Raw genomic sequence first — 22,116 nt, 5'->3', positions numbered from 1 at the left:
TGGCAAATGTATTTAGACTTTATAGCAAAAATCAGTGAGGGCCATTATCTACAAAAGAAGAAAAATGGAAAAGTTGTTAACCTTTCCAGAAAAGGTTGGCCAAACAAAGTTACCCTGAGAGTGGACAACCAACTAAAAAACAGCAACCAAGAACATCTAAGGTACTACAGGCTTACTAGCTCTGTTTTCACGATTTAACAAAATGGAAGAGACTTGGCAATAATGGCATTGATGGGGGAGTTAAAAGTCAAGGATAGAGTATATTAACAGATTTTGCATTTAAATCTTAAATGCAAAATATTAATATATATACTGTTTTCTTACAATTACTGCTCTAAGTGGGTCACTTTGGCAGCTAAATGGCAAATTTTACAGTCTTTATACTCCAGTTTACGATTAATCAATTACTAAATTAGTTGACGATTATTTTAATAATCGATTAATCACAATTATTCCGATTAATTGTTTCACCCCTAATTAACAGTAAACAGCAATTTCATGAAGTAATAGTAGTAAGTGGTGGATTTAAGGACAGTGTGATATGCATTTTTTCTTATCTTGGTTATATGAAAATATTTGTAGGAGTTTATATAAGACTTGATTTAAAATTGGACCATCAATCTTTTTAAACACAGCCCTAGTGTTCACAGGTAAGCACATTAGTCCAAAAGGTATTTCATTTAATATCAAATAACAGAAATTTTTTTAAATGCAGAACAGATGAGTATATTTTTAAGTCACAACTAAGCCTTTTCACACCAGTCTTGAGCCAAGATCAAAGTAAAGAAATTAAGTCTAAAATGATTTCCAAAGAAAATGCAAATCTCAAGTTGAATCCTAAAAAATATCATACTTTTCAGGCTAAAGCAAGTAATTTGATCAAATATGTATTTTGATCAGAGTCATGATAATTCAAGATCTATAAAATATGATTTTTAAAAATCCGAACAACCACAGAGAACTTTACTGGGGAAATTAGTGCTGATGTTGCTTTTTAAAGGAAATATTAGGCAAAATAATTGAAACATCCACTAATTTCAGCAAATATTTGTCATGATTTGGCATGTTTGCTTCTCCTTAATTAGTAATTCCTTTCACCTGTCGTTTTCCCTCCCTGCCTCAATTATAATTTATTCCTCTCACCTGTTTCCTCTTGGTTATATTCAGTTCAGCCTGAGCATTCAGTGCCAGATCATTATTTGTCTTTCTGTTAGCCTGTCTTTTATTTTTATTTCATGGTTCTTGTCCTGGATCCTGGGGGCCACTGGAAAGAGGGTTTTTGTGTCTATCTCGTCTCCTGATCGTTCACTGTTCCTCCCCCGCTGAGTCCTCTGGGTTTTTAGCTCTATATGTGGGGAGGTTCAGTTTTTATCCAAGTAAGCCTGGCTCCAGGGAGGAGACCAGTTTAAAGGTCCTGCATCAAGTTCTGGTTCCACGTCCTGTCTCGGCTACCCTCTGCCACTGAGTCTGCCCGTCTGCACCTGATCCTGTCTGCTCCTGATCCTGTCCTTTTGGACCCTGTCAGACTCTGAACCCGCCTGGGAGCTTGTGGATGCCTGGAAGTCTGGATCCTGCCACCCGTTCTGTTCCTGTCTGTTCTGGATCCCTGACCAGGATTGGCTTCCAGCATGACCTCTGGGACTGCAGTACTTGGGGACATTCTTGGTCTGGACTGTTAAACCAGAGTGTCTGAGATTGGGCGGTGCCCAGGATCTATGACTGAATTGGTTACCAAAGATATTTTTATTCACACATTATTTTCTTTGACTTTGACCCATCATTGCTTGCAAGTTCAAATATGTATTGTATATGTTTATTTTGATTTTCTGTGCAAGTAAAACTAATTGAATATATTTTTTCTTTGTGTTAGGTGGAGAATGACAAGATACTTTTAAACATTGTTTGGATGTCAGGATGTGTGGAGGTTTTTTTGATTTTTGCTGATTTAATGTAAAGTTGATGGCAACAGAAGCACAAATCCAAAACAATGAAAATACCAGGAGACACCAGGTAGGACACATGAGGAGCTAACTGTCAAAGCAACAAGAAACCAGCACTGAACAACTGCACAGAGAGAGTATATATATGGGAGACAGAACAAAGACTGGGGTAATCAACTGATATGGATCAGGTGTAGATAGAAATTATTAGGGGGGCTGGTACAGCGAGTAACACACAAAAAAAAACAGTGCCAGAAAACAACTACAAAGATATAAAATGACAGAGAAACTGAAAAAAAACCTAAACAAATGGCAGAACCCTGAGACTGGAAAATGATAAATAGAAAAAAAAAGACATACATGTATGACACCTAACAAATTACCAATGATTATTATTCTTTAATTCAAAAATGGGAATTCAACTAGGTCCACATTTCAAGGTCAATTAACTTAAACTTTAATATTGGCTTACAGCAAGCATTGCTTTAGTAAGATATGAAGTAAAAAAATAAATAAATACGAAGAAAAATCTGTTGAATGGAGAAAAAATAGTATATTTTCAAGGATTTACCAATTCAGCTGCAGAGTACAAACATCTAGCATGTCTGATAATAAAGTAAGAAACTGGTCTTTAATAGATGAGAGTATTTGAAGTATTTTCGGCAGTAATGAGCATTTTCCTGTTTGAGTTATTTTTGATAAAATACGCAGAAGCCTGGAGCCTTTTAAAATTAGCCGTGAAATTGGGACGCAGCAACAAAGGGGAAAAATAAGGCTCAAACAAAGCCTTTAAGAAATAGCTGTCCTAGATTAGATCCAATATTTGTCCTTGATGTTTTTTTTCATAGTCATAGTTTCACACATACAATGGAAATGAGTGAAAGAGCAGCAAATCTTAAACCAACACTGCTTTAAAAGTTTGTAAGGAGGTGTAACTTAAAGGGGACTACATACAAAACTTGAACTTTTTTGTGTTTTCTGTAATAAAATGTCACTGCTCACATATTAGTTGAGCCCTTGTGATAAATCCAACAGCGGAACTTTGAAATGTTGTCCTACTGGCATAAAGATGCAGTAAGTCAATCAATCAATTCTACTGTCCTTAAAAAAAAAACACAGTTAACATCATTGATCGGTCAGCAACAAATAACTAAAAAAAATAACCATTAACATCATTCTAAATATATATCTGATCATCTATCATTAAATGTGTTTAAATAATCTGTAAATGTTTACCTTGTCCCTGATGGTCTGCCGTACTTTTTCCCTTTCTGCCTCCATGCGAGCATGTTTGGCCTTCCTCTCCTCCTCCTGTTGCCTTAGCGCCTCTTGTCGCTCCTCTTCCTTCTTAGCTGCATCCGGATCTTTCTCCTCCTCCCCACCGAGCATCTTACCCATGTCCTTGGTGGCCCCTGGACCCAGATCAGACAAACACACATGATTAAGCAATCAATCAGGAAAATGTTGTAAAATGCATTTGGCATAGATTATAGATTATGCTTCAAAGTATAACTTTAAGTCAGGAGTATAAATGTGCCATATTTAATATCTAAAATCCATTGTCTATGTACTGAGAGTTATGCAGTGAGTGGATGAACTGCAGATCCTTAAGATGTCCAAGAAAACAAGAAAGAGGAGGAAGAGCCAGCTGGAAAGGCTTCAGAGAACAAAGGAGGCTGGGGAAGATACATCCTTCCGTCCGGTGTCGGCCATCTGTCCCTCCTACCTGTGCGTCCGCATTCTACTTCACTTTATATAGCAGATATGTAATGAAATGCGAACAGTTTTTGTGCAAACCGCAGCAGTTTGCAATACATAAATTGAAAGGTAAATAGTGAAACATAAAAAGGCTTACATTCTTTAAAATGTTGCCTAAAATAAATCCTCCCGCAGTCTATGGTTGTAAAAAAAAAAATAAGATTTAATATTTCAGCAAAGCTAAAATGTCCAGTCCTTTTGTCTTTAGCTCAGACCAGACACTTCTCATGCTGTCTCTTGTTTAACAAAAGGAATGCCACAGCTGAAACCCATGTTTTGCAGACGTCTTGGCATGGTGGGCCTTAAACCACTGACTCCAGCTGCAGACCAATCTGTGTGACCACCCCAAACATATTTCAAAATGGTTCTTATATGACAGTAATCTCCAGGGTGTGGTCATCCCTTTTGTCTGTACACTGTTTTCTACCAGATTTCCCTTCCTCTCATCTCTCGATTAATGTGTTTAGACACAAAGCTCTGTGTCTGGCACCAGGTGTATTTAATATTGAACCTTTTCACATCCATAAAGCATGTTTTTAATATAAAAGTGTAGGCTGACCATCAAGCGGATTAAAATTCCGTGAAAAAGGCACCACCCCATCCTTTGTTTTAAGGCTTTTCTCTGCATCTGTTCTTCAAAGCAGCTAACATCTTCATCCGTGATAACATACGCTCTGCACACATCAAAGCTTCTCCCTCCAACATATCAATAATGCTGTTGTGACCTCAGTCTGATCAATAGTAAATACAGGACCACCTTAGAGTGTATGAATTATGGATTGTCCAGCAGAGAGAAAACTTCATCTGAGTATTGATCTTCCTCACAGCTTTATTAGGCCAGAACCTGAAAACAGATTTACTGTGTTTCACAGCTGAGATTGTTCATTTAAAGAAAAGCAATAAGAGAGTTGAGATGCATCAGAGAAAAAAATCAATCTTATGGAATAAGTATTCATATTGAAAATCAACTAGACAGGAGTCTGTCCTTAGATCATGACACATGCCGCTCAAACCACTCACTGCTTATTTTTGCAAGACTTTATGCAGGATGTTCAGTTTCCACTTGATATTGTTCTATGCTTTGGTTGATGCCAGAGGATGACACGTAAAGCATGAACTGAATGACCTGATAATATTGCCCCGCTCTCTAGGACATGAGATGTTCTTGGTCAGAGCTGAATCAGATTTGTAAAGCATCTTTTGATCAAGGTAACATCAATGCTGATATACTTTTAAAACTCACCTAAAGGAAAAATATTTACACCACAGGTGGAAAACAGTATATTTCAGATAGCTGCTTTTGTTCTTGGGAGTCAGTGATTCAGACCATGCAGTGCTCAGCATTATTCCTGGGGGTGTTGGGGAGTCTAGGCTTAGTGGTTAGAGCACTGCATTTGTGCTATGTGCAAGTAACCGGTTCAATACCCACAGCTGGCACTCTGGGTCCCTGAGCAAGACCCTTAACCCTAAACTGCTCTCCGAGGTGCCGCACAATGGCAACCAACTGTTAATTCCTCCATTGTGAGATCAATAAAGTTAAATTTCTATTATACGTCACAAGGATCCTGAGGAATACAACGTTGGTAGAGACGTATAGTTTTACCCCCCAGTACCATGACAGGGGCATATCAGCCATACCAGCTGCCAAGCATAGAGATAATGTGTTGGGCTTGTTTTGTGGCATTGGAGCAGGTTACTCCTCTTTACACCACAGTATTTCAGGGATAAACGTAAGGTCAGCGTTATAACAGCTGAGGTTAAGTCCAAATCAGTTCCTCAATCGAAAACTGACCAAAAAAGTAACAGCAAATAATTTTCAAGAAAAAAAAAATCCAAAGTGTTGTAGTGGTCCAATAAAAGTCCAGAGTTATTGCTGCTAAAGATATTAAATTAATGTCTGCGAAATGACAGCACTTAGTGGCAGTAATTATTCCTCTTTCTCAAACCTCTTCGTGTGCTTTTTATCATAACTAGGGGTTATCTATGAGAAGTGGTCAAATACTCCAACCGAGGCCTCATAAGGACTCACAGGAGAAGCAGCAGAACAATTTGGAGTACACTTTTCTGTGCATGCATCAAATCTGGCTTCAAACGCACCCTCTGGGGTTGGTGAGGTGAGGGAAGGCAGGTCCTGTTGTTCAGCAGCAGACCCATGCGGAGGCCCTAATGGCCCTGCAGCGCAGTGTGGTGGCAGCAAACCTGAGGTCTACAAATTAGCACACAGTTGGTGGGAGGAACGGGCAGCAAAATGTTCCATTGGACTCACTGGGGAGTCGGGTTAAGGTCAGACTGCCTGATGGGGTTCCTCAACGTGTTAAAACACTCAAATATATGACGGTATGTTTGCAAACACTTACATATCAGCTCAAGGAGGAAATCTCTATGACTTCATTAATTTTCTTCCATATTAAAGAACAGACATATGAAAAATATTTAATCTAAATGAAGCTATGTCAGTATTCAAAAGATAAAAACACTGCAACCAATATCTAGTAGATGGTAGAACACAGAAAAAACGAATCTTAAATAAGTATCCCTGTGTGTATTTCAATAATTGAAAAACCCTTTGCATCAAAATCTAAATTTGATTTGATTTACTAAAAAATTATGAATTTTACTGAAACCTATAAAAGTAGCACATAGAGGGCAAAGGTGCTCAATGGAAGCTCCAGGCTAAAGGTAATCCAGACAGAAATACTTGACATGTCAGATTTAGGATTAGTAATAACTGAAGTGGATGTGGTCTGACCACTTGGTCTATCTAACTTTCACGCAAGCTCTTTATCCATCATATATTCCTTTATCCTTCTCTTTGTCCTTTGCTGATCTACATCTTGCATCTTTAGTTTTTTTTTTTCTTATGCTCCTCACTTTAATAAAACTAAACTACACCTTGACCTAAGCAAGTCAGAAGAGGTAATAAATTAGAGGGCACATCAGTCAGAAAACCAGGAAGAGGCCATGGATGATTTAATGGAGCTGAAGTTTAACCTTCTAGCTGAAGAGAGGTCATCCTTCTGCATGCAACTTTTAACATGCAGTCTATGCTGTATTAGAGAGCAGAGATCAAAGTATTTTTATACGTTGGATTGGCCCAGTCAAAGTCCAGATCCGAATCAAGTATCTGTCCAATCATGTATCACTGGTTAGATGTGGAACAATGGTGCAGACAGACCAAAAAGACCAGCAGCTGCATACAAATCCACAGCTATAATGTGTCTTATAGGGGTTTCTGCAATACGCTTCCTATAGACAGGAAGAACCTCCTGCAGCTGTCTGTCATACCGTAGATCAGGAGAGGCCTCTGACTGCAGACACTCTCTTGTTGTTGGACAGGCTGATTAAGAGGATGCTCAGGGTCCTTACTCATTTTATGAAGAATTTCTCATTGCAATCATAGTAAAAAGTCTTTTAACAGCATATTGACCCAAAGGGCTTATATGCTTATATGCATGCAACAGTTAAACATGTATACTAATAAAAATGTAAAAAAAAAAAACATAAATAATTTCCTTCTAAATCACATTTTCAGGTTAAACAACAGTGATTATGTATTACAATAAATAATAGTAAAGAAAGTTTGAAAGCAAGGGGTGCAAGAAGAAAGTTGATATCAGGGAGATGAGGCGTGCACAGCTGACTCCTCCTTCAGCCCATCAGATGGATGGCCGTGCTTCAGGGGTGGAAGGGTTTGAAAAATTGAGCTAATTTAAATAATAGATCACCTCCATCTACAAATTACACCCTCATAAGTCAGAGAGAAGGCTAAAGCCCCGCATAATTCATCAGCTGGCATGATCCTGTTTGTTTGGTAGCACTAACACCTGTCCGATCCTCACACAGAAACCTCACACATACTAAAGTGCTGCTGAGCAACACATACTGGTGGGGTCTTTGGGAGCCTTTGATTAAACTGGCTTTCAGCTGCAGGTTATCTCTGTATCCTCGCCTGCTCATCTTTCTCACTCCTGCACAGGAAATGAAACAGAAGGCTGGACCCTGCCTGGTCCGGACCATCTAATTCTGATCCTACAGAGATTATCTCTCCCTCATCTCTCTGTTCAACTACTTTATGAGAAAGGACGGGAACCTCACAGCTCTGGTTTCCTGAAAGAAGAAGAAAAACAGGCTGACAGCATCACAGACACCAGAGATTTTGCTTTCAAATTTCCTTAAAAATATAAACCGTAACTAGCCGTAACTAACCGTGGTCACTGCAAAACTACATTCAATGTAAATTGAAATTCCCATTGAATGAGTACTGGCTTTGCTACTATAATTTATTTAATATTGAGCACATACATTAATATAAACCCAGCTGCGTGTCAGGGAAGTGGTAGCCACCCAGTTCAAAGAGAAGGGTCAGCAGCCATTAACAGACTCTCAGTGGGAGGCAAATTATGACCTTTTAACTTGGTATGGATGGAAGGTTGTATGGAGGCGGGTAACAGAGGCAATTAAAATGCAGAAATTGAAGGAGGAAGAGTGTGGATCTGCTGCATGAAGGGACAGGAAGGAAGATCAGCACCAGGGAGGAGGTTTGATGACAAGAAATGACAAGAAAAGGAAGAACCAATGGAAAGAAAAAGCTTGAGATAAACAGGAACACAGCTTACAGAAAGAACTGAGAATTAGAAGGAGCAATGTTTAAGAAGTAGGAAGGACGTGCTGCTTAGGGTGTACGTTTTAAAGGTTAGGGACTGATTATATGACTTTGTTTCTGTGTTCTGCATTAAGAAACCTGTTTCCTGCTTTTAACGTTCCTCTCTGTTCTTTTAACATTTTTCGGGTCCAGGGACTAAAAATAAACAGTAGAAACATGTTATGCACAGCAAAAATGGACAAGAAATAAAGTTTAAATGTGTCCAATTTTGTCTTTCTCTTTTTAATACTTAAGTAAAAATAGAGCAGTTGACTAATATAGTTTACATGAACTCAGTATGAACACTTTTCTAATTTGAATAATAAGAAAAATAACACAGAAAACACAAATTATGACCTGTTAATATATCTCATATATACATGCTACACCAATTACATCCTCCCCTTGGTTAGCCCATTTATTTAATCTTTAAAGGCACTGAATCACACTCAGAGATCAAATATATTTACTTTAAAATCCCATTTATACTTTATTTAGACTGCAGGAATTCCTATCCTTTCTGATCCTTTGGACACAGTATTGTTATTCTTACCAAATTAATCAAACTCCTGTTTAAGAAAAGAATTTTGTACTATTTCTGATATCAAAAGGTTCTGCCAAAGACAGACCAGATATATTTTCTCAACTTTTTCCACCATTCATGCAAATGTAATGTGATGTAAAACATGCAAAAACCTGTTAAGTTAAACTATAAGGAAATATATAATGGTGCAAAAACCTGGTTATATTGGTTGTGCCCACCTTTAAATGGTAAATGGCATGTACTTATATAGCGCCTTTATTCAAGTTAGGAGACTTGACCAAAGCGCTTTACACTACATTCATTCACCCATTCACGCACACACTCACACACTGATAGTGGCAAGCTACATTGTATCCACAGCTGCCCTGGGGCTCACTGACAGAAGCGGGGCTGCCGTACACTGGCGCCACCGGGCCCTCTGACCATCAGTAGACAATGCAGGTGAAGTGTCTTGCCCAAGGACACAACGACACTGAAAGTCGAAGTCGGGGCTTGAACCGTCAACCGTTAACTTAATGCTTTATTCATGCTTTTTTAAACTGAGGTACATCTTTCAGCCTTCTTGAGATCACACTATCGATTATAATACATTTAATTAGTCTGAAACAACATTGAGGTATCCAAGGTGAATTTTCTTGTCTTTCCCGATTTGTAGCCATAATGTGCAGCAAAAATATAAAGATATATTATTGTATACGGATATTAGTGAAAAGTAGAGTGCAAAAAAGGTATTAGTTCGAGAAAGAATGACATCTGCGAGACTTTATGTAAAGTGTCACAATGTAAAGAAAAGACAACAAAATCCTGAAACTAAACATCAGCTAAGTTAGCTTAATCAGCAGTTAGAGAACAACAGATGAATTAAAGTGAAAATAAAAGAGGATCCAGGAAAAAAAAAAAATTAAGTGGCGCGATGAAGTGAATAAAGCTCAGATGAACAGATTGGATAAAGGAGAAGTAAAGAAGAAAGGACAGCAGGACATGAGCAGTGAGGAGGATAAATGAAGGAGAGCTGGGCTGATAGAGGAGGATGAAGGGCAAGCTGAGCTGTATAGGAATAAATCTCATTTCATTGTGGCTTGGTGGTCATTGAACTGATGAAACTAGATGAGGGGGATGATTTAAAGAGGCATGACCTCTGGGGCTTGGGGGCCCTTGACTTACAAGGAGATTCACACTGACATCTTTATGTTGTTCTCAGTGAATAGGTCTAACTGAAGGAGACAAGGAGGCCAGAGGGTTTGGAGGAGAAGCAAGAGGAAGATTGTGGAACTATAGAGGAAGAGCTACTGTCAGGAAAGTTTTATGATGTTCATGTGTCAAAGAGGTTATTGAATCAAACATTTAACATGTGAGGACTGGTTGTTGTCAGTGGCTTCATTAATGTTTTCCGTTCTAAAAGGATGAAAACAGAGGAACAAAAAGGAGGGGCACCTTTGGTCCAGGGTTAGACAAATAATTTAAATTGAATTAGTTTTGGAGCTTATGTCAGGTTTTTCATATGTTAATTTGGATTTTAACAACAATGCAGGGCAGAGTTAAGATGTGTTTCTAGCCAGAGCCTCAGTTAATTTCCCAAATCCTTTGTTTCTCCAGCATCCCTCATTTTATTTAAAATAATTATATGAACAGTAAGACTATCAATAATAAGCTACTGCATGATCAGGAGTGATAAATACATTAATGTTACAACGTTATCAACATAACGCAGAATTTTTAATGGAGTCAGCAGGAGGTTTTCTTGATCGTAAGCAATGATTTTCAGGCTAGAAATGTTCAGAGGAGCAGAACATGGATGCTGTTGCAGAGTACTTACCACCCAAAGCTTGCTTCATTACAAAATCCATGGTTTCTTCTGCCTGATAGAGTCGCTGCTCTCAAAGCCAAAGAACACTGACTATCTAACAACCGAACCTGAAGGCGTCTTGTCCCAGTGGTCCTCGATTTCCTCTTTTTCTGTTGTAATGTCAAACAACTCTCTGCAAGACAAGAAAATAATCGAAGGACATGATGAAATAATGCAAATGGAATTTACCCACATTACATAAACTTTAAACACTGCCTCTATAGGAGTCATGTAAAAGGATCACTGAAAAAAGACTCATAGCTCCCCAAACTCACCGAGTATTGGACACATAATGAGATCTTTATTACATTATTTCCCTCTGTGGCAGAAATCCTATTCAGGGAAGAGCTTGGATCAATACTGAGAACTCTATCTGTGCTTGAACAAACAGATCAGTCATCACTGCCTGCCAGCAAATATTTCATGTAGAATAACACTTTGATTACAAACGATTCATCACGACCACCCAGCTTGTAAGAGGAAAATAGTGCACATGCATTAAAACGCACATAAACACACATAAGACACAATAAAACTCAGTTTCTGATAACAAAGTAATACAAACATATATATATATATATATATATATATATATATATATATATATATATATATATATATATATATATATATATACATCTATATATATATACACATATACATACATACATACATACATATATATATATATATATATATATATATATATATATATATATATATATATATATATATATATATATATATACTAAGCTTAACTTTTTCAAGCTGGACCATGACCTGGATGACTGAGAATCTTCACAGATATAGATACCACACTTCATGGTTGTATTTTTGTCAATACTCAATACTCAAAAATTCATACACTGTACAATCAAAGAGAATGAACAATTTAAACAAAAGTAGCAGAGAAAAAATAAAGGACAAGTATTTTTCAAATCATTTCTAATCTATCCGACTGTGGTGTTGGAGCGAGTACCACCTAAATGTGTCCCCCTAAATGCATTCAGTGTTGCACTATTAAATACTGGCTCTCCTCCACTAATGTCAACTAAGATGAAATCCTCCAACTTTATTGCACCTGCTGAAGCGGAACAGGATTCCACTTTAAATTAGAACTCTCCTGGTTTCCCTTCGGCGACTGCCCATTGTCATTATGCTAAGCCAATATTTGCCAGAGCTGAATGGCACAGGATTTAAACGATCTGGGACAGCAGACTGGGCCGCTTATTCTAGGAGGTAACAGGGGAGATGTGGCAGAGCGGGTCGACAACCCATTTTATAACTGTGACTAACGCCCCAGGGCTAGAAGCGCCTGATTTCAGCTGGCATGAACATGCATCTTCTGTCTGGGTAGAAACAAAAATATCAGTATTGCCAATGTATACTGATACCAAATCAAGGATATTGCTCAATATAAGAGACAGTCACCTAAGATAAGATGGGAGCATTTTCACTGCAACAATAACAGAGATAGATCTGAGCAAATTCAAACACAGAAAAAACAACTTTAGATGAATTAACTGTGCTTTGATGTAAGGTGTTTGCACAGGTGGAAATCAGGCAGTGAGTCAGGGTGATCCAAATCCCACCTGCAGGAAAAAAAAAAGAAAGTACCAAGACAGCAAATGTAATATTCTTTTACAGAAAGGCTGTTTTTTGCTTAGACTAATGGTGATGTGTCAAATGATTAGAAGGATTACTAAAACATAGCGCTATAGTTTGGTTAATGGTCTCTTTACAGCTACACTCCGGCTCAATCTGGGATACCCAAAGGCCTTTCCCCCCCTTATTTATAACTTTTATTTACCCAGATTAGTCCAACTGAGTTGAAAGATGTCCCTCCACATTCCTGGGTCTCACACACTTTCAAAACCAATGGAAGACATGCAAACGACTGATGTTTTTCACCCTGTATCTAAGGCTGAGCTCAGCCGCCCAACATAGGAAGCTTGATTCAGCTGCTTGTGTCTTTCTTTACTTAAGGATCAATATCTTAATGACCATAGTAAAAAGTCAGAACAAAGACAGGTAAATTAGGAGGCTTGCGTGTTAAGGGTGGCTACTTGTTAGCCTTGACAGATTGGAGCAGTAACAGCATTACAACCCACAAAGCACTAATTCATCCATCTCCAAGTCCATCCTACCATCACTCATGACCAAGACATCAGATATTTTAACGCCTTGCATCAAGGTCTTGTTTAAAAATGGACAAATAGAGACTAACGTCCTGCATCGTTATCCCTTGGCTAGTCATTTGCACCCTGGTAGGGACTCACATCATATAAAAGCTTGTCATGTACTTTTATATAAAAAATATAAATAATTGATTAATAATCCAAAGTATCACATAATATAGCAGTTTTAATTTCAAGATTATATCTTAAATAATCTATAGTTGAAACTAAATTTATTTAGAAGCATAGTACAGAATGTAAAGGACGGCTTAATTTTCTGTCCTTTATTATTTACAGTTGGCACATAATCATTTGTTCTTTGTGACAACATGTCTTCTTGGTTTCATGTAAATCTAATTATCAAATTTCAGGTATTCCAAATGATGAATTACATAGCACATATTTTCAGTGTTTGTTTGTTCAGCAGAGATGGCTGCTGCTCCTCTGCGCCATCTGACCAGATGCAAACTGGATGAATCACTTCTATGCTTTTATCTTCTGCATTAGGCTATGTGGTCTGTGTGGTGTATGTGGTCTGGAAAATAAGCAGTTCTTATCTTTACAGAGACAGACTCCAGGACTCAGTAATAGAATAAAGGAAAGATTTAGTTATTGCACAACAGCGTCAGCAAGGAAGAGGACCAGGGGTTATCCTAGGATCAGAGGTTTAGGGGTGCTGAGCACCCAGACAGCCGACTGTCAAGATACATTTTAAAGTTTTTCACATACATTTTTAAATCTTGCTCAGTGCCATTTGCCAGTTTCTGACATCATTCACTAATGCATCCTATCTGAGACTTTAGCCAAATACCAGACATGCAAAGCAGCAGAGAGTGTCATTTTTTTTTTTTGGGAAACATACTCCAACCATTTAAAGTTTTGGAACCAGTTTTCATGAAAGCCTCTTTTTTTGTGTATAAACTGGGTGAACAGTATACAGATAATTAGGAAAATGTAATAAAGACAGATGTCTTCTTTCCCAAGCTCCGCCGATGTCTGCTCTGGAAAGCTGAATCTCCGTGGTACTCCTTTCATCTCCCACACTTCTCCTTGCTCTGGTTCAAAGCTGGCCTCTCAGTTGTACCACTGTCCTACACCCAGTCAGCCGTAGTCTCTAACCCGTTCTGTCTTCCAAGTAGTCTAATCTGACCAGTTAGCCTATATATCTAGCCCCAGCCAGTCCCTGCCTCTCAGCATTGCTGTTTCCCCCAGCAGGCTTCCCACTCTGCCTCCTCTCCCCGCTCTAATGCACTGATTCCCCGAGGGGGCCTCTGCTGATCTCCCATGGTGATTCCATATTTCCAGAGGCTGACACAGCTGACAGCCTCATTCTGGATCATCTTTTTTTTCTGCCATTTTCTGGCACTGATTTCCCAAAGCTCCAGTCTGAGCCCCAGAATGGTGTCTCACCTAACCCTTTATTGTTCGGGTGATTCATCCCAATGCAGGAGAGCAGAGCCCCGAAGAGGGTCACAGATACGCATAAAGCGATCATCATCCAGATCTAATCTCTGGAGGAGGTGGTGGTATTCCCCTTACTCTTTCCGTCTCTGGGAATTTAGTGAATCTTGGAACTCTGACAGCTTTTTTCCAGTTTAAAGAAAAAACACTACCAGTTGCCTTTTAATTCCATGATGCCACGATAAGGTCAAACCAACAATCAGCAGGTCTATGAAGTAGGCCACTTCCGCCTGCTGTGGGAAATGCTTTTTTTTAATTAGGCGAATATCAAGGCAATCAAAAGCAGATGAAACGGGCGAAATTTGCCCAGAGTTTGCGTTCGGTGTGAATGCACCTTCAGACTGAGTCTCTGCTGGAGTTAGGGAATGTAGGTAGGTGGATCAAACCATTTCAAAGGCAGTGGGGGTTAAAATATAACTTTTTAAGTACTGTATATTTTTCACACTTTAACAGTTTTTGTTTTGTTTGTTTTTTATTGTAGAAAGCACATACAGATATAAAAACGCCAGTGGAGAGGACACAGTTCCCATCCTTAGCATACAGTATGTTTTTATCATCTTGAAACCCGATAATTGTCTCCAATGGAGTCTAAATTTAACATTTCTCGCTGTTGTAAAGTTAAAACATTCTGGTTGTCTTAGACAATACAACAGCAGAAATAAACTGTTTAGCTAATCAAGATAGGAATGAATAATAATAATTCTTCCTTTTCTTTGAAAAAGCAAACACCTCTGCAAATAAGAAACACAGACACAATTTATCAGCATCATAAGATAAAATGTTTTTACCTGCCTCCAGACTCCACAGACTTTGTTTGTTATATAAAAGCTATATCAGTGGGCGGATAGTTTTGGACCAGAATTTGGAGAAGCTCTCCAGCATAATAAACTTTTGGTTCTGGTGATAGTTGAAGAGCTTTGAAATCTTACATAAACCTCCCTTTTCACAGAGTCAAATATACAATACAATCAGCGATATCAGTGCTTGGGGGTAAGCCTCCTCTTTGCCTCATCTTCCTAAACCATTTCCCTCCATCATTCTTCGGTCTCTTTCTTAATTTTCTTTATCATTATTTTATAAACCAGGCGCTGGCAACAGTGCGTAACGTTGGATAATGTTATCGGGGCCAGGCACGGTGGCTCACTGCATCGTGCTTAATTGCAATACTATGGTGGGGATGGGCAGTAGAGAATATGTCAGTTTGGTGTGGGTATGACTGAACAAGAAAAGATAAGTGGAAAAAAGAGGAGGAAAACAAAAGAATATATTGTCTTTGTCCAGGAATTCTGTTTTTTCACAGGTTGTTTTTATCTTTATTTTAGTAGCTTTTCTACAAACATAAGTAAGCAATGGAATTTGGATTTCATTTTAGAATTAAAACTTGACTGTGATTATTGGGGCATTTCCTATTGGGAGGAGATCTAGGATCCTTTGTATTAAACACAATTCCCTCTGGTAAGGGAAAACCATTTATAAGCTGCCTTCCACTGGAATCCGTCTCAGGCCATCACATATTATCCCTAAAAACTTAATAAATGTAATAAAAGTAAATCTGAAATGTGTTTTTGCAATTTGTTTTCAGTATTTTGACATCAAGTATAAATGAAAATAAAATATAAACCTGAATAAATTCATTTAACAAAGGTGATTGGAGGCAATTAATCATTGTAGCATTTTAAATTATTTACCCTTGTAGAAAAGACATAAATACATCAAACCTAAGTCTTGGTCTGCCTGCTCTGCCCTAACAGGGCATTAAACAATCTTACAGCCCTTCTCACAGCATGTTATTAAACAACACACAGGAGACAGGGAGATAAACCAGTCCTTCATTACAGGGGCCTGCTTCACAAAATAAAAACAGACCATACTCTACGTATGGCCCCTCAATCTCACAGATGACAAAGATGGCCTATTACTTTTTAACATACCACTAAAAATTTAGCACAAAAAAAATCCCCTCCAAATTCCTCTCTTTATTAAACAAAGTCCACATGTGTGTACATTTTACTTAGTACCAGAGGAAGATAATTCAGGTCCAGAAAGTAAAAAGCTTGTAGAGGGATGAGTTCCAAGCATTTGCATTTCCTGTCCCACCACACAGACTGATCACCTGGTTAAGTGAACAGGATGAAGGAAAACTTGGCAGGATTTTTACACCCTGGACCTGGATGTTCCACCATTATTACTAATATCTTTAAAGGCCCTAAAAGCTTGTTAGAGCAGGCAGATTAGAAAACAAGTTGTGAGGAGATTTGAAAGATGATTACGCTATAAAAACTTCATACCAAAACATTGAAGTCAACCTAAACTGACAGGCTGTTCAACAGCTGCATTTCCTTTACAAGGTCCAAAAAATCTTGTTGAAATTCTCATAAAGTCATAAAACCACAGTTTAGTAATTGTGGTGTTTCTATTGAAGAAAACATGCAATTGAAATTACACATAAAAAAGTTTGTTCACTCAAAAATAAAAAGGCTTCTTCTTAATCTTATATGTCAGTAGTAACATCACAAGGCTTGTAATGCAAAAACAAAAAACAAAAACAGGTTCTATTACAAGTTTTACTAAAAACACCAATTTCAATACGGAAAAATAACCCTCTCATCCTGGGACAAAAACATTTCACTGAAAAGAAAAGTAGGTTTTTATTTATTTATTTTCTGTTATTGCTAGCGTTTCTGTTATGCATTTATTTTTTATGGTTATAATTTGGACAATTTGATTATCAACTAAAAAAGCAATGAGTGAGACAGTAGTCAGAGTGGCACCAAATGACCTCATAGTGACACTAGATGAGCTGCACAGCTCAGGTGGATGAATCTGCTGAATAACAATTGCCAGTGGTGCACGCTTTTATTTTAAGAGTTCACTTGGACAGAAAAGATCTATGCGCTAATCTTTTTTACTTCCTGTGGATTTTTTTTATATGCAGTTTTTCTATATTCTTTTTAATAATAACATCTGAAATTGGATAAATTTACCTCTGCATTTAACCCATCCCCTTGGGGAGCAGTAGGCGGCCATCGTGCAGCCCCCCGGGAGCAGTGTGGGGTTTAGAGTCTGTGCTCAGGGACCCAGAGTGGCAGTCTGTGGTAGTGGGGCTCAAACTCAGAACCTCTTGATTCCAAGTGCAATGCCCTAACCACAAGGCCCCCACTCCCCTTCCTTCCTAAATAATCTGATTTACGTAAACTGTATATTATAAGTGCATAATAGACATGTAGGTCCGAAATGACACATTTAGTCTGTTTTACAATTAATCCATTTACCAAGCCAAATTCACCAAAGACAGCAGATGAATGGTGCAGACGTTTGTGGCTAAATTAATGATGACCTGCTAACGACATGCCCAGCTCTCAGATCTGCCAACGAGCGATCTCAGCACTCAAGAACATTATTTATTCATGTGACTTCCTGCAGACAAATTATTCCCTCAATACAGGCTGGAAGGGAAAAAAACGAGCTTGCTTCACTGACTGAAACTTCTTTTTTTGGCCTACGTTGATGTTGACAGTTTTTTTTGTGTCAGAAAGCTATTTTTATCTATTTTCAGACTTAAATGAAACCCAAAAATATATTCTTGTTTCTCTGAATAACAACAATACATTGGGATTACAGATGAGCTATGATCATTCACAAGCTATTTCTGTGCAGGATCTGATTTAATTTTTAATGCTGGCAGGCTATTTAATCTAGCTGGATTTTGACGTCACTTCAACATTTACATAATAGATGGAATCCAAATTATATTTAGAAACTTCTCCTTCTTCAACATTTTATCATCTTATTTTACTATAATGCCAATGAAACCACCTTTTCTTGGAGCTCTTCACCACAAACTTAAAGTTGGTGTTTGAGTTATAAATTGTACACTAGATTAGTAAATTAGAATACACAGATACTGACCATTTAGCAAAAATATCCCTCTAATGAAGTAATTATACACAAAGACAATATCTATATAGTTAGATTGAAATAACGATGTGGTCAAGTTACTTTTTTAAAAGCTTTCATGGTTTTAAACTCGACATGGCCAAGTCCCTTTAAATATGTCAATAACTTTTTTCATCTCTTAAACTCTAAAAAAGGAGGGAAACTTTTGATCTATTAGAATTAATGTAATCATTATTCTTCTGTGAGAAACCACAAAAAGCTACACTAGTAGCACTCCTACTGTTCTGAAAATATTGTGGATTCTGACAAAGCAGATATAATGCCAGCATTTACAAGTGCATCCTTCTGTTCTGCTATGTTTGTTTTGGCTCTGAAATCGGCAGCTCTTGCTTTCTTCACAGCTAAATGTCCCGCCTACATATATAATAGTGCCACATGACTGGCCAACCATTTTGGGTAGCTCTCAAATGGTTGGATGACAGCAGGACTAGATGGATTCTCGTGTTTTTGCTAACATTGAAACACGAAGAGAACACAGCTTGCAGACAAGTTACTGAAAGTTTGCACACAGCTATAGAACTGTCCAAGTAGAAGCTTACTGGAGGTATGCCTCCAACTGTCATGAAAGATTGGTTTTGCTTAATTGGTGTTTGATACTGTGATGTTTTCCTGTGATACTTAACCATGACATGCATTACAGCATGTGGTCTGCACCAAACTGGACATTAAATTATATTAAATTCATTTTATTTATATAGCACCAATTCACAACACGTCATCATAAGGCACTTTACAGTTTACAAGATCATACAGTTAAATTGATTTAAAGTTTTCTATCTAAGGAAAACCAGTTGATTGCATCGACTCATTTACTAGAATTCAATCCCTCACACTAAGTATGCTTGTAGCGACAGTGGAGAGGAAAAACTCCCTTTTAACAGGAAGAAACCTCCAGCAGAACCAGGCTCAGTGTAAGCGGCCATCTGCCGAGGTCAACTGGTGTTCAATGGTTGATCCAGGCTCAAGGCAATATTTAAATAAATATACAAAAATCACAATACAGCTTTTCTTAGACATAAATTAATTATTGTTGTGCCTCGCTCTGTATTTTAGCGAAGAACACAAAGTTATTTGTAAGGTGAGATTTTTTTTTTCTTGGTTAAGCAATTTAGAGAGGCATAAATAATCAGTACTTAAGCAGGTGGTTAAAAAGTTGGCCTTTTTTTTTTTTTAGCTAAATTAATCATGGGATAACTGGACCTGGACTCTTTCATTAAGATTCCGGACATAGCTAGATTGAGGAAAGAAATGGTAAACTAGAGTGGTTTATAAGTGAAGACCTATTCTATGTATGAAATGTAGAAAATTTAAAATAAAAGTAAAACAAGATGGAATACATAACAAGAATATAACAGGGCCAAACAGCTAGAGCATACAAACATGCTCAAGTGGATAATAGACAAAATACAGATTTGCTTATGAATGGATATAATTAAAGGGTAGTGGCACCAACAGCGGGGTTTACTACTGGAGCTATAATTTGCATGAAACTCTTAGAAGCTAAAAAGACAAACAAAACCAAAACAACGACAAGCACAGAAAAGCCGACTGGTGATGGAGTGCAACTAAACAGCTGGTGACATTTCCTGAGTAAACTCATTCAGCCAAAGGACAAAAGAACATGAAAGACAAAAGATCATATAACGCTGCCGACATGTTGGCCTTTGACTGAAGAAGAAGCTGTTGGTTTGTTGACATTTAATCATCTGCTGATATTTTCCCACCAGTTCTCATCAAAAATGTCATTCATTTGCATCTCTCTCGCCCCTTTTAGTTGTTCATATGCTAAATTGGAAAACTAAACAAATGTATCTGTAACAATACAAAATTTTTCTTCTATAAAGCCAAGATACCATGAACAAAAACCCTGTTAGGAAAGTTTCTCTTGCTTTTTCATCAAATTGAATAAGAAATATTTCAACCTGGAGAGAAAAGCTCCAATTAGAACATTTTTATTAACAAGACTGAAATAAGTTATTTGGCTCTCAGGCGCCGGGAGAAGACTTTAATTCTGTGAATTGACTTTCACTTGGATGAGTAACCTAAGATAAGGATTAGAGTAGTCTTTCCCCCCGGGGCCCGGACACTTGGGCTGGAATAAACAGCAGGACGTGGAACAACGAATAGCATTAGAGTGAGGGGTGGTAGAAGATGGAGCGGTGGGTGAAATTTGGGCAGAAGCGAATTGAAGGTGATCTTGAAAGATGGTTGGATCCGAAAGAGGTGCCGTCCTGATTGGCTGGCACTTGACTGATAAGAGTGACTGATAAGTCTTCAAGGTTTAATTTTAGCAAAAGCTTGGGTTCCTTACCAGCTAGATGGTAGAACAGTAGCTCTCATCAGGTCATTCAGAAATCTGACTCTCTTTTTGTTTGTTTTTTTGTGGTTATAACCTGCTGAAGCAAGTTTATACCAGATATGGGAAATCGGCGAAAGCAGTTAAGCATCTCTGCTAAAATAATTATGAGAACTGGTCAAATTTAGAGACAAATATTTGCGTGTAAACCAGATGCCCCTGACTATCAAAACCCACTTGGTATGAATCTAGCATGATAAAGCTCGGTTTATGCTTGAAGCGTCCGCGAGGTCCATTCGTCCAAATTACGTCATTTTGGGCTTCCAGGCTCATTTTCCATGTGGAATGTCTGTGTGTCCAGCATGATTAGCCCTTAAGACAGTATCATTTGGATTAATATTTTACAGTCAGTGGCTAGTGAACTTTAAGCAGTTTCGAAACTGATATTCAACACTGTGGAGGATAGGTTTATAAGGTGAAATTGAGGAATGTTGTATGTTATCAACATACAAGGTGACTTCAATTAACATAATTTGCCTGGATTTAATCAGTGACGTGTTGTTGTGGAAGTTCTCTGGAATAGGGATTAAACTCAAATAAGTTGTTGTCCATCTTTTTTTGCTGACCACCTCTGATGACCAAGGGGTCATGTGTGCCTCACACATAACAGAAACCAAGAATCAGGCATAATTTTCTGTAAATCAGAAGCAAATGATTTAACTCGAAAGGCACGAAAATGTGACAACCCGAAAAGAATCGTTTATAAAAAGAGAGAAATGGAGCAAGTCTCTGCAGATTCCTTACAGAGAAGTGTTATAAGCTTTTACAGAACAATCTGTTCAAAATAGCCTTTTTATTTGAACCCCTTATGTCTTAAATGTGTTTGATGATCAAACTGACACCTCTGTGCAGATGCATCTACTGTATAAGCCTAAAGCCTATTTTCCCTGAATTTATTTTGGATAAGAGGTTCCTGTTCTTTCTGTGGATGCAAGGTCAAGCTTTTCCATGTCAAATGAGGCCAACCTAAAAAACAATCGAAGCATCAGCGTCAATAATCAGAAGCAAGGTGAAAAGGGTAAACTTTATCGGAGAAAGCTTTGAAAGCAGGAAGAAGAAGAGTCCTGCAGGTCTGTGCTTTGGCCACAGGAGGCAGTATCATTAGAAAACTCTGTCATGTCTCTTCAACCGAAAAACCTCTTAATCACTGACGTTGAAGCTGTTTTTGATGAAGTATTGACACGACTCATTAGCCTTCTCAACCTCTGTTCATTGATATATGAAGGTTACCTTATTTTACAAAATAATGCATGTTTATCTCTCTAAAACAATCTTTCTAAATGTCTTAAAGTAATTTGCTTGACCACCTCACTCAGAAGTTCAGAAAGGCAAAATAAAAAGCAGAGAAATATTGAGTTAAAACTAGAGATACACAGTTTCTGGCTGATCACCGATCATTGAAAGCCCTGACATGTCGATTCTGATTTGAACCTAT

The 22,116-nt window shown here is 37.9% G+C and overlaps 1 protein-coding gene across 1 annotated transcript in view; it reads right to left on the bottom strand.

Moving 5' to 3' along the window:
- cplx2 (complexin 2) overlaps positions 1-22,116 on the bottom strand; it is a 48,278-nt gene that overhangs the window by 7,871 nt on the left and 18,291 nt on the right. The window contains exons 2-3 of the mRNA XM_038286560.1: positions 10,701-10,863; positions 3,177-3,352 (exon numbers count right to left, since the gene is read on the bottom strand). Of these exons, the coding sequence (XP_038142488.1) occupies positions 3,177-3,352; positions 10,701-10,731 (207 nt within the window). The 5' untranslated portion in view covers positions 10,732-10,863. The remainder of the gene's footprint in view (positions 1-3,176; positions 3,353-10,700; positions 10,864-22,116) is intronic.

This window comes from Cyprinodon tularosa, unplaced genomic scaffold (genome assembly GCF_016077235.1).
Source record: "Cyprinodon tularosa strain WSP-4 unplaced genomic scaffold, ASM1607723v1 ctg228, whole genome shotgun sequence".
Classification (NCBI taxonomy): Eukaryota; Metazoa; Chordata; class Actinopteri; order Cyprinodontiformes; family Cyprinodontidae; genus Cyprinodon; species Cyprinodon tularosa.
The sequence above is the reverse complement of the archived record's forward strand: the minus strand, read 5'-3'. Positions and strand labels throughout refer to the sequence as shown.